At 43.1% G+C, this 12,612-nt stretch overlaps 2 protein-coding genes across 8 annotated transcripts in view; one reads left to right on the top strand and one right to left on the bottom strand.

Annotated features, from left to right (window-relative positions):
- Positions 1-12,612, top strand: part of LOC134496728 (cullin-9-like) — a 505,703-nt gene that overhangs the window by 401,591 nt on the left and 91,500 nt on the right. The gene's annotated exons all lie outside the window — the stretch shown is intronic.
- The window catches only part of KLHDC3 (kelch domain containing 3), a 358,937-nt gene that overhangs the window by 329,780 nt on the left and 16,545 nt on the right, over positions 1-12,612 (bottom strand). For all 6 annotated transcript variants that reach the window (XR_010067900.1, XM_063302570.1, XM_063302543.1 and 3 more), the window contains exon 2: positions 5,948-6,202. Coding sequence is in view for 5 of the 6 variants with exons in the window: in XM_063302570.1 (XP_063158640.1) it covers positions 5,948-6,101 (154 nt within the window). In the remaining variant the exon portion in view is untranslated. The remainder of the gene's footprint in view (positions 1-5,947; positions 6,203-12,612) is intronic.

The raw sequence follows: 12,612 nt of genomic DNA, 5'->3' as shown, positions 1-12,612 counted from the left end.
GTCGATGTAGACCAGGACCCCTTTGAACAGATGTTCATGCAGTACCTCATTGATGAGCTGCATGAACACCCCAGGGGCCCCCGCGAGTCCGAAGGGCAGTACTTTGTACTGGAAGGCGCCTAGGGGGCAGTTGAACGCCGTCTTCCATTCGTCCCCCTCCCTGATTCGGATGCGATAGTACGCCTCGCGAAGGTCCAGTTTGGAAAAGACTTTGCCCGTGGACAGGTGGGCGAGCATGTCCTTCACCAGGGGTAAGGGGTATTTGTTGGACAGGGAAGCCGCGTTTAGGCCCCGGTAGTCGGTGCAGAGCCGTAGGGTCCCGTCTTTCTTCTCCCGGAATAAGACGGGGGCTCCGACCGGTGAGCATGCTGGCTCTATGAATCCCGTCAAGGTTTTTATCGATGAACTCCCGGAGGGTTGCCATCTCCTTCGGGGTCATCGAGTAGATCTTTGGTCTAGGTAAGGGGACGTCGGGCAGTAGGTCGATCCGGCAATCCGTCTTGCGGTGGGGGGGTAGTTGGTCAGCTTCTGCCTCTCCGAAGACCTCGGAGAAGTCGGCGTATTGTTCCGGTAGGTCTGCTGTGGTAGCGGCGTTGTCTTGTGTGGTCGCCTCCGCTCGTCCTACAGTGGGGTTGGTTCTGCCCGCTGGAACTGGTGCTCGATACTCGCCGTCGCCGAATGTGAAGGTGCGGGTCTCCCAGTTGATCCGCGGGTTGTTTGTCGCGAGCCATGGCATCCCCAGGACTGCAATGGGCCGTCCGATGTGCGTGACGACGAACGATGTGCGCTCGGTGTGAGTGCCCATTTGCAGGGTGACCGGCTCGGTTTGTAGCGTGGCTGGTTTCCCTCCCGCTGTGGAGCCGTCCAGCTGGTGGAATGCCAGCGGCGTGGGGAGGGGGAAGCAGCGGAGGTCGAGTTTGGCGACTAGGTCGGGGTGGATGAGGTTTTTTGAGCACCCCGAGTCCACTAGTGCCGCGGCCGTGGTGGCTCCGTTGCCGGCAGAAAGTTTGATTGCTGCCATTATTACGGGGCTTTCGTCGTTCCGTCGAGGTGGTCCGCGCTGCTGTCCCACCGCCTGCCTCGCCACGCGTTTCAGGGCAGGCGGGGAGCTTTTCCCGCCGGCTGTTCGGGGTCTGCGTTATCCTCTTCCCCCCAGTAAGCGTCCCAGCCTTCCTCTGGTGTCGCTGTGGCCACGGTCATTCGGCGGTGAGGGGGCGGCCCCAGGTTGAGTGGTTTGGGGCTAATTTTCGGGGTGGGTTTGGGCGCGCTGGTCGGCGGTCGGTTGGCGAAGCAATCCACCGTCTTGTGCCCTAATTTGCCACACCTCCCGCAGGGCTCCCGGTTGAATTTCTTTTTTGGGTATATGGGGCCGGCCATCCCCACGTGTGGTGCGGGTACCTTTTTTCCGGCATAGTTTGTGTCTTCCGTGGTTGTCATGAGGAAGGTGCGGTGCGCGTGTTCGGCTTTCCCCGCGAGGTGGATCCACCCGTGTAGCGTTTCTGGGTCGTCGCGGTAGAGGGCCCATTGGAGAACGTCGCGGTTGAGCCCCCTTTTGAACATTTCCAGCAGGGTGGTCTCGGACCAGTCGCTGACCTTCCCCGCGAGGGCTTTGAACTCCAGGGCGTAGTCAGGGACCGTGCGTGTGCCCTGTTTAAGTCTTTGGAGTGCGCTTTTCGCCCTTACTTTGGCTAGGGGGTCTTCGAAGTAGTTTTTCATCTCATTGATGAAAGCAGGGAAGGTGGCGAGGGCGGGGGAGCTGGACTCGTACAGTTGGACGTACCAGTCCGCCGCCCTGTCTTGGAGTTTGATCGCCACGGCGGCGATCTTGTCGGCCTCGGAGTCGTGGGAGTGTCCGTGCCTCCCCATGAACTCCCTAGCGTTCGTGACAAAGAACGAGAGTTTCGTGGGGGTCCCATCGAAGAAGATGGGGAAGTCCTTTGGGGCCCGGGCGTTTTGCGCGGCCCTGCCTCTCGCTTCCCGGTCTGTGGTGTCCTCTGCCTGTGCCGTCTGCTGACCCTCCGCTGGCCCGTGGGGGTTCGGTGCTTCGCTCGGGGTGTGGGCCTGTGCGGGGACGTCGTTGGGTGGCGCGGGGGGCATAAGCGACTGGAGCATGGTCCGGAGTTCCGTCAGTTGAGCCCGCATGGCCGCGAGTTCAGCTCGTGCCTCCTCGTCCACAGCCCGCGCCGCCGCTGGGGCCGGTTCCGCTGGCGCATCCTCGGGGGTGGGTTGCCGGCGGGGTTCCTCCTCCCTCTGCCGCGGGTCCGCTTCCTCCGCCGTCTGCTGGGTGTCTCCATCGTCCTCCTCCGTGTTGACCGCCGTTGGGCTGTCGCTCCACGCCCGTTGCTGGGGTGCGATGTGGGGCGCGGGGTCCTCCGCTGGTTTCGGAAGTCGTGCTGCTCCCTCCCGCGGTCGGGTTGCCTCCGTCGCCATCTCCCCTTGGGGTTGGAGCTGAGGCCCGGGTCGGGTGGGGTGGGCGTCCATGGCTCCGGGAGTCCGCGGTGCCTCTGGCCTTGGTTGGTCCTCCTCTGTCTCTTGCCGCGCGGCTCGCCCTCCTTGCCCGCGCCGCTCCGGCCTCATCTTGCTGGTCTTCTCGCCGTCTACTCCTCCCGCGGCTCGTTGTCGTCCGGTGGGGCTCGGCGAGGCTGAGTTTATGACTCTCAGCTTTATGTCATGCGCTGCCTGCCTCTGAATAAGACTCAGACACTGGTTCGTGGATCAGGCTCTGATTTATTCACAGCGCAGTTACAGCGTCGGAAGAAAAAAGCTGAGAGTGACAGGAGCGCGCCGGTGCGGGGTTTAAATACCCCGCGCCGGTCAGCGCCCCCTCACTCGCGGTCACGTCACCCCCCTTTGTCCAATACGTTGCCCTGCCGGTGGGTGAGGGGTTCCGGGGTCGCCCATCATCAGGTTTTCTATTCCTCTGGTGATTGCTGTCAGCTGGGCGATCTCCGATGTATTGGCGCTGATGGCTTGGGTGTGCTCCGTGATCCGTTTAGTTATTGTTTGTTGGCCGTTAGTCGTTGTGGGTTGATGGCTACTTATCTTGAGCCCCTTCACCTATTTCCTTGCTATTGTCATGTGTGCCATTGCGCTGATGACTTCAGCTCAACGGCACTCATGACATTAATTTTAATTAATTGCAAGATTATTCCAATAGAAGAGAATGGTGTAACTCAAGGTTGAATTGTGGAGTTCTTGGTGCTGAGCTTGGTTGTTTGCTTGCAACATTTCATCAGTGTACTGATGATGTTACCTAGTTGGGTAATGAAATGTCTGCAAGCAAACAACCAAGCTTAGAGAGTACCAAGAACTCCACTGCAAGATTATTCTCTGGCACTAATGATTTGGTGAGAGCATGGGGAAAGAAAGACAAAAAAGGTTTAAATAAAAGAAAAAAAAAGGGAGATACTAGAAAGAGAGGGAATAGTGGCTCCATATACTTTTGCCTTTTCCCCCAACCATTATTTGCCTAAGTAGCTAACCAATGTGCTCTCCTTCAGATTAATCCCAAGGAAATACAAGTGTCAAAAGACAAAAGATAGCTGATTTAGAGAAATAATGGTTCACATGGTATCACATAACTGCTACAGAGTAAAATACTAGTTTGGAGGGTGTCAAATTGTCTTATTTTCATATGGTATCTATTGTAATATTGTAATAACTCAATTTAAGAACAGAATGAAAGAAGCGTCCATGTAATCTAAATTTAACATTGACTATGAAATATATAGTTCTATATACTTACATACCCATTATGCTATTCCCTTTTGGGATAAGCAACATTATGCAGAGTGCAGAAAAGTAACAAATAGTACACCAAAAAAAATTAAAGGCATGACATAAAAAAAGAAAACATAGGTGAAAGTAGTTTACACCAATACCATTCACTACACCCTCTCTATATCTTTCTATCCTCGAAAACCATCCTTACTTAAAATTCTCACCTCTTCTTCTGAGAATCTCATCATCCCTGTCCAACCATAATTTTTTTGGTCTTTCCCTTCCTCACAGCTCATTCATTATTTCTTAATATATTTGTTTTGCAATTTCAACTTCATTCTCTCTGTATGACCAAACCACATCTGAAGAGCTCCTCAATTATTTCTGGCAGGCTGCTTCAGCACGAATTTCTAGGGCAAGGCTTTCTATAACATGGGGGCATGACAGAGAAATATCTGCCCTAGCCTCAGCCCCCAGTACTGCTTGAAAGTGTGGAATTTCAAGCATTTTTTCTTGGGATGTATATACTGGATGTGTCAATTCTAGCAGGAGGGGGTAAGCCTGCAAATACTTCAGTGTCAAGCCATATAGGGCTTTAAAATATTAAAAAATAGAATTTAAACAGCACCTGGAAACACATTTGCAACTATTTCAGGAAGTGAAGTACATGTAGTGCCAGTTAACAAGTAGAACCCCATGTATAGCACATTGAAGTAGTCCAACTGGGTAGTGAGGAAACCATGACTTACTGTTGTGAGTGCTTTCTGTAAAGGAACAGCTATAACTGGCACACCACCTGAAGCTGAGCAAAGACCCACCTGGCCATGACAGCTACATGCCCATCTAGCTGTAGCAAAGAATTCAGGAAGAGCTACAAGTCATGGACCTTCTCCTTAAACTCCCCAAGCACACTAAACAAATGAATCCCTCTTCATTTTTGCATTCATTTTTCCTAAGTTTCCCTTTGTATCCAGCAACAATAACAGCGCTCTTCAAACTGTCAGATATACAGTAGGGGCAGTTGTCACACATGTTAAACAGGTACTCCAGAAACAAATCACATCTAAATTTTAACTTCCCAGTCTACATCTGCAGTCTTGCCATTTCTCAACATTCTTACAGCATTTATTACTTCCTTTTAATTATTTTTCTTAGCCAACATTTAGAGCATTCATTTCAATTTCACTTTTTTACATAACACTATCATTTTCATACAGATCTCTAACATTCCTTCCAGCATTCTCCCCTTTCTCTTAATTTCATAGACACACAACATATCTGCTTGCCTGTCTTTCACTTGTTAATTCATGCTTTTTGCCATTTACTCTTCTTCCATTTAAAGACTTTTGCTGGCATAATGTTAACAGAGACTTTCACATACTGCTTTACAGTAAGATAGAAAAAATGAGGACTAAGTTACCATCTTTAGTTGTGCCCATGCCACATGCAGCATTTTCCATGATACCAGTCAGTTTTCACACATTTTGGCCAGTATGCCATAGGTGTGACCAAAGCCCAGTTTTACCATATAGACATACTCACTATCCTATGCAAGCTAATCTCTAATCTACAGATTAACTTCCAAACTAATATACTGTTGCTGGCATTCTAACAACTAGGAGGTATATGCAGTGTATAATCCTGAACTCAGGAAGTTCAGGATTATATAAATAATGTGAACACTCTATAGGATTCCCTTATGAAATTATCTAGGATTTCTTACTAAATAAACAGTAAGGAGAGCTTTGATTTTCTTGAGATATTAGCTGATGTATTACACAGTTCACAATGGCAAATGAAGAACAAGTAAATCGATACCTTTCATTTTATCTAGTGTTCATAAAGTATTAAGAGTCAATAATGGGCAGCTTGAAATCACCTGCAATGTACTATTAACCTGGCACCTCCACCTTTCTCCAAAACATGGTATTCTAAAGAGCATTTCACACATTCTTTGTTAAAACAGGTGAAAAGTTCCCCAACAGGTATAATTTTACCAAAAAGGAATATTGTAAAATTTTAATATGAGAAATTCCTTTGCTTCACCTCCATAATTGAGTATTTTTAAATCCTCAGTAACCTTATTTATGTTTGATGGTTACCTGACATGGTAATACGTTAAACTAATATTAGTTAAAATTCAATAAACATAGAAAGATATATTTGATTTTTAAAAAATAAAACATAATTATGTCGTTTCTCAAAGCCTTAGCATTCATCAACGTACCTGCATTAAATACATGAACGTCAATCTGTCGTAGAGTCTCATAATCTTCACCAGAACAGTAGCCACCAAAAGAGTATACTTTGTGTCCAACAGCCACCGCAGCGTGGTTTACTCTTCGGGGCCCACCTTCTAAATGAACTGTCCACCGTAACATTCCCTTTTGTGAGTGCTCAGTCCCTCCAAACTATCGGTGGGGGCATTAGATTTTTGGGCCAATAAGGCTATCCAATCATATTAGCTCATAGCCAAAGAAATCTGCAGATAAAGAACAGAATGTTTAAAATTCAGTCTGAATCTGTATACAGCACTTGCCACACTAGGTAAGATTTTAAATAACTGCTTTGAACATTATATGTTTCATTAGTACTGGGGTCAGTAAAAAAAAACAATTAAGACCGCAAGGTAGCAGCATATACCAAAAATTGTAATGACACCAAAATGGTGACACACATACAATGCCATAATCACACATGATTATGTACATCAAGGTACATGTGTCATCCTTTACCTCCCCACACAGACACCACAGAAGCAGGCTAATTGACATGGAGAAAATCTATCTATGTGGTCGCTAAGAGTCAACACTGACTTGATGGCAAATAATCAATCAGTCAATCAATCAAGGCTGAATAGTCAATCAGAAAATGTGCAATATGTTATTATAACTACAACAGAAAAAAAGTTTTCACTATTTATTAGCAATTTAGGAGAAATTCCTACTATCTTCCTCAAATTTATTTTTTTCATACAATATATTCTTAATAGTAGCATTAGTTAAGGGAAGTTTATAAATAATAATTGGGTACATATGTTTAAATAGAAAACAGTTCTCTTTTTTCGATGGGAAAACTAAGAATTATTTTGCTGCTGCTAAAACTGATGGGAAAATCATCAAAATAATCGCATCAAGATACATAATAGATTTTACTACACATTCCTCTGGGCACTGGGTCAGGGAGTTAGATAAATTCATCCTGTAATGATTAAGACAATGACTGGGTTTGGCCTCAGATGTGTTAGTTTTTTCATTCGTGTTTTGGACTTAGGGGGAAGTTAGTTTGCTTGTTTTTAACCTGATGTTAGCCTCCCAGAGTTACAGTGTTAAGTTGGACATCCATATAAATTAAATAAATAAATAAATACATTTCAAAGAAAATACAGAACTTAATATTGGTTTGCCTTTTTCTGACAGCATCACTATTTCTTAAAATACATAGTCCCATCCTCAAAACAGAACTAGGAGTCCAACCAGAAAACTACATGTCTCAAGTCATAAGCTTCCTAAAATTTTCTGCTTTCAAAGCTAATATTCTTGTGGTTAATAGTATGTTCAGACCATGTAAAAGTACATTAGAGATTTTTTAAAAATCAGGAAACATAAACGTTAGAGCTATCCAATAAATCTCTTCTACTGACATATTCTAACCTGAGGATTAAGGGTTTTTTTTCCATTTCTTCTCTCATTGGATAAATAGCAGGAAGCATTATTTATTTATTTACAAGCTTATATACCTGCCCATCTATCAGAAGGAACTCTGAGTGGCAAACAGAATGAAAACACAATACATTAAAAAAAATCAATTTAAAACTATAAATAAAAGTCACATTCACCATCAACTACCCCATGCCAGCTCCATCAACATCCTGGCCCCAGTGCCTAGGGGAAAAGTCAGTTCTCCACTGCTTTTCTGAAAGCCGACAGGGTTGGGGCCATCTACACATCCTAGAGAAGGCTGCTCCAAAAAGCAGGTGCCATGACAGAGAAGATATGCTTCCAAGGCCCCACCAAGCAACACTCTTTCACTGAGGGGAGCTGGAGCATACCCACCCTGCCAGATCTACTGGATGGGCAGAAATCATTGATAAGCAGTCCCACAAGTAACCTGGCCTCATGTCATGTAGGGCGTTAAATGTGACAACTAACACCTTGAGTTGCACCTGGAAGCCTACTGGGTGCCAGTGCAGCTCACAGAGCAGTGGTGCATCCACAACTATCCATGCTGCCACATTCTGGACCAGTTACAGCTTCTGAATGCTCTTCAAGGGCAGCCCCATGTATAGCACATTGCAATAGTCCAATTGGGAGGTGACTAAGGCATGAGTGACCTCCAATCTAGGAAAGGGCACAACTGGCTCACAAGATATAGTTGTGCAAAGATCTTCCTAGCCACGGCTGCCACCTGCTTTTTGAGCAGGAGCTGTGAGTCCAAGAGAACTCTCAAAATGTGCACCAGCTCTGACTGGGAGAGTGTCACTCCAGCCAGAGTTAAAGGTGGCAAACCCTAAAATCCATAGCCACTTGGTCTTGTCAGGGTTGAGTCAAAGCCAATTCTTCCCCACCCAGGTCCATACAGCATCCAGGTATTAGGACAGCACCTTGATGGCATCAAGTGGGTGGTCTAGGGAAGAGATGTACAACCGAGTATCATCAACATATTGATGGTACTTTTATGAGGGAACATTTTATCTATCATAATCATAGTCTTAAGAAAGTATCTCAACAAAAGTTACAAACGGTTTTGGACCAGATCAAGTTGAAAGAAACTAAGTTACAGAAAAAAAATCAGATAATAATATTGTGTACCAACTCAAGTTATTACATCAGCAAGTGTCAATGCTGACTGTGAAAGAAATTGAAACGAAGTTAAAATATGCTAAACAGAGACATTTTGAATTTGCTAATAAGCCAGGAAGATGGTTAGCATATAAATTAAGGAAAGAAAATGAGAAGAAAATGATACTAAAGATTCAAGAAGGAAATGTGGAATTATTGGACAATGAAAATATTAAAAAAGCATTCAACAGTTTTTTCTCTAATTTATATAAAAAACAAGAAGTCTCTTTGGAGAAGATAAATGAGTATTTGAATAAACAAGACTTACCAAAACTTTCACAGTCACAGAAACTAATATTGAAGAGTCTCATAACTCCTTTTGAAATAGTTGAAGCCATAAAAAGAACTAAATTGGGAAAAGCACCAGGACCTGAGGGCTTATCTGCATTATAGAGGTTTTGAGGATCAGATTCTTCTACCTTTTAAAAGACTGATGAACAATATTTTGTTAGGTTCTCCAATGCCAGATTCATGGAAAGAAGCTAACATTGCACTTTCACCAAAGGAAGTACAAGATCCTTCCTTAATTAAGAATTATAGACCAATTTCATTCCTGAATAATGACTATAAAATATTTGCTTCAGTGCTGGCTGAAAGAATGAAGAAAATTCTACAGGAACTTGTTCATCATGATCAATGTGGATTTTTACCTAAAAGACAGTTAAAAGACAATGTAAGAGTTGTTCTGGACATCATAGAAAATCTGCAATATCATAATGAGTACCAGGCAGCTCTTATCTTCTTAGATGCAGAAAAAGCCTTTGATAATCTGAATTGGAGTTTTATGTTTAAAGTCTTGGAAATTATGGACTTTGGAGAACATCTTATCCAGGGAATTAAGTCAATTTATATACCTCAAAAGGCAAGCATCATTGTGAACGATGAATTAACTGAATCATGTCATGTACAAAAAGGAACAAGACAAGGATGCCCTTTGTCACATCTGCTCTTTATTTTGGTGTTCAAAGTTTTTAACAGAGACATTAGAAGAGACGAGATTGTTTCTTTTTCAGATCGTACCGATTTTGACAACAGATTTACCATTTAAACAAAGGCAGAAATATATTTTGAAATTCATTTGGCAAGGCAAGAAACCAGAATTAAATATAAATTTTACAAGATGCCAAAGAACGAGGAGGTTTGGGTTTGCCTAATTTAAAATTGTATTTTGATGCCTGTTGTTTGCTTTGGATGAAGGAATGGATAATTCTGAAGAACAAGAAATTATTGCAGCTTGAAGGACATGAACCAACTTATCACTGCAATGTTTCAAACCATAACAGCGTTTGAAATGAAGCTTAAAATATGACAAGCTCAAGTTATGGAAAATAATTTTATATATTTTAATACATTGGCTAAACACAGTCCTGTGAACAGTGAGAAACATGCAGCCTTGCTTTTCGATTTGATACAGGAATTTGAGAACAGGTTTCAAGATTTCCGGAAAAATCATCAATATTTTGGTATATTTTCGACTCCATTTTCAGTCAAAATAACTACACTACCTCCGAATTTTCAAATGGAATGCATACAGTTGCAATCAGACATTCAACTCAAAAATTTGATCATGTCTCTCTACTGGACTTTTATAAGACCTATCTTCCCAGAGAAAAACATCCCTCGCTTCACAATCACGCCTTATTCATGACATCACTTTTTGGCAGCACGTACATTTGTGAGCAACTATTTTCAAGGATGAAGCACACGAAGAGTAAAATTAGAATTAAAATTTCTGACGAGCACCTTGAGAACCGAGAATTGCAACCACTTTCATCGAACCAGACATTGATGCATTAGTTTCACAAAAACAAGGTCAAATATCCCACTAGTTTTATGTTGCCCTCTTTTTAAAAATTTTATAATAAAAAATGTTTAAAATAAATGAAGTTTTATTACTTATATACATTAACTATATTATACAGTATATTTGATGTGTGGCCCAAGACAATTCCTCTTCACTCAGTGTGGCCCAGGGAAGCCAAAAGGTTGGACACCCATGATCTACAGGAAGCTGCTGGGTGAGGTCATCTATTGGCATGGGGTTAAGTACCATCAGTATGGTTTTTTTAATAAGAACTTTATTAGTTTTCAAAGTATAGCTAAAATGTGAGTGAAAGGTGAAAGGTTCCCTGTGCAAGCACCAAGTCATGTCTGACCCTTTGGGGGAACACCGCTTTTGCGATGTTTTCTTGGCAGACTATATTGGGCTTTTTTTATCAGGACAAATTATATCTGCCACGCTTTCCATACATTGCTTAATAAACTCACCATCGATAAATAGTTTTGATTTTTTTGCAATCAGATTTGCTACCAAATAACTAGTTTTTATAATAGATTCTTTTTGAGATGTGACTTTAAAAAAAAAACTGTTGAGACGACAGACTTTTTTTCAGTTTTGCTAATTTGTCTTTACGACAAATTCCCTGATATGCTTCGAATTTGGCAGCATGTTTTTCCATATAATGCCTTTTCAAATTGTAGTCTTTGAAAACTGACACATTTTCCCTACAAATTAAGCATAGTGCCTTAGTATTTGCCTCGACAAAAAAGTACTCATCTGTTTCATTAAATACTCTTTCTTCATCTGCAATTTTTTTTTTCTTTTCTTTTTTGGTTTCTGTTTTCTGTTGAAACAACATTGAAGCCATGCCGGAATAAATTTATTTAGGAATGAATATATTTTTTAAGAAATAACACAACAAGCCCATTGTAAATTGTTAGGTAGGCAAATAAACAAAGCAAATTTTAATAGTCAAATAAGAAAACGTACATGTCTACTTACTAACAATAAATGCCTGTTGTCATAGAACACGTGTAGGTATGTTGAAATATTATACATAATGCCAAGTCGCCACAAGCTGACGTGTGTAGCAGGTGGCAGCGGCGTTAGCACTGCACTGCCCCCTCCCCTACACAGCGTTCCGTTTTTTCTACCTACGCAGTCCATGCTCAAGCACCACACAATCAAGTCATGAAAAAAAACGCAAAATAATGTTAAAAGTTTACGATTTTGGGGGGCCGCATTACTAGCTGTTCAGGGCCACATGCAGCTCATGGGCCGCAGGTTGGACACGCCTGATATAGATGTTAAATAGGAGCATGGAATGAGTGAGCCCTGGAGCACCTCATAAGGCAGAGGCCTAGGGCTAGACCTTTTCCTCCAACCAACACTGACTGGAACCAGTGTTGGGAGTGTTGGAGGAAGGAGGAGAACAGTGTTTACCACTCCCAACCCCCTCAGCTGGCTCAGAAGGGTACCATAATTGATGGTATTGAAAGCTGCTGAGAAATCAGGTAGGGCCAGAATGGACACACAACTCCCATCCCAGGTCTGCCAGAGGTCATCCACAAGCATGATAAATGCTATCTTGGTACTATATCCTAGCCTGAAACCCAGGTCCAGATAATCCACTTCCTCCGACGCTCTTTGAAGCTGTAGGCCTACTACCTTCTCAATAACCTTCTCCAAAAAGGGAAGGTTGGAGACTGGACAAAAATTGTCCAGCATCTTTATTTATTTAAACATAAATAACGTCTCCCTCAACAAATACAAGACATTAAAATTCAGCTTCTTGAGTAGATCAAAATACATGGCTTTCCAGATAATTTAGCACTGAAACAGCCAATGTATCACCTTAAGGAGGGAATGCCACCATGAGAAATGGTCTTGAGCCCCTCTGTCTCTTTCTTCAACTTTCCTGCTCTTAGCTATTGTCAGGTGTTGTTATTATCTGGTTTGCCTGCTAGTTTTTTGTGCACTGGTCATGTAATACTTTGCCTTGCCATGTCTCTTTTCTGTTATTAATTTGGTCTTTCCTGTAGGCAAGATTGGTCTCTTCAGTATTCAGTAAGCCTTCATGGTATAGTAGCTTCAGTGCATCTTGTTCACTGTCCTTCAGATATTCTTCCAATGCCCTTTTTTCTTCTTCAATTGTCTGGTGTACTTGCAACATTCCATGCCCACCTATGCTCTTTGATAAATAGAGTCTGTCAACGTGGCTGCATAGATGAAGGGCATGATTCATTGTCATTATTTTTCTGGTCTTCCTAT

Source organism: Candoia aspera, chromosome 1, assembly GCF_035149785.1.
Source record: "Candoia aspera isolate rCanAsp1 chromosome 1, rCanAsp1.hap2, whole genome shotgun sequence".
NCBI lineage: Eukaryota > Metazoa > Chordata > Lepidosauria > Squamata > Boidae > Candoia > Candoia aspera.
Note: the sequence above shows the minus strand (reverse complement) of the source record. Positions and strands in the feature narration are given on the sequence as shown.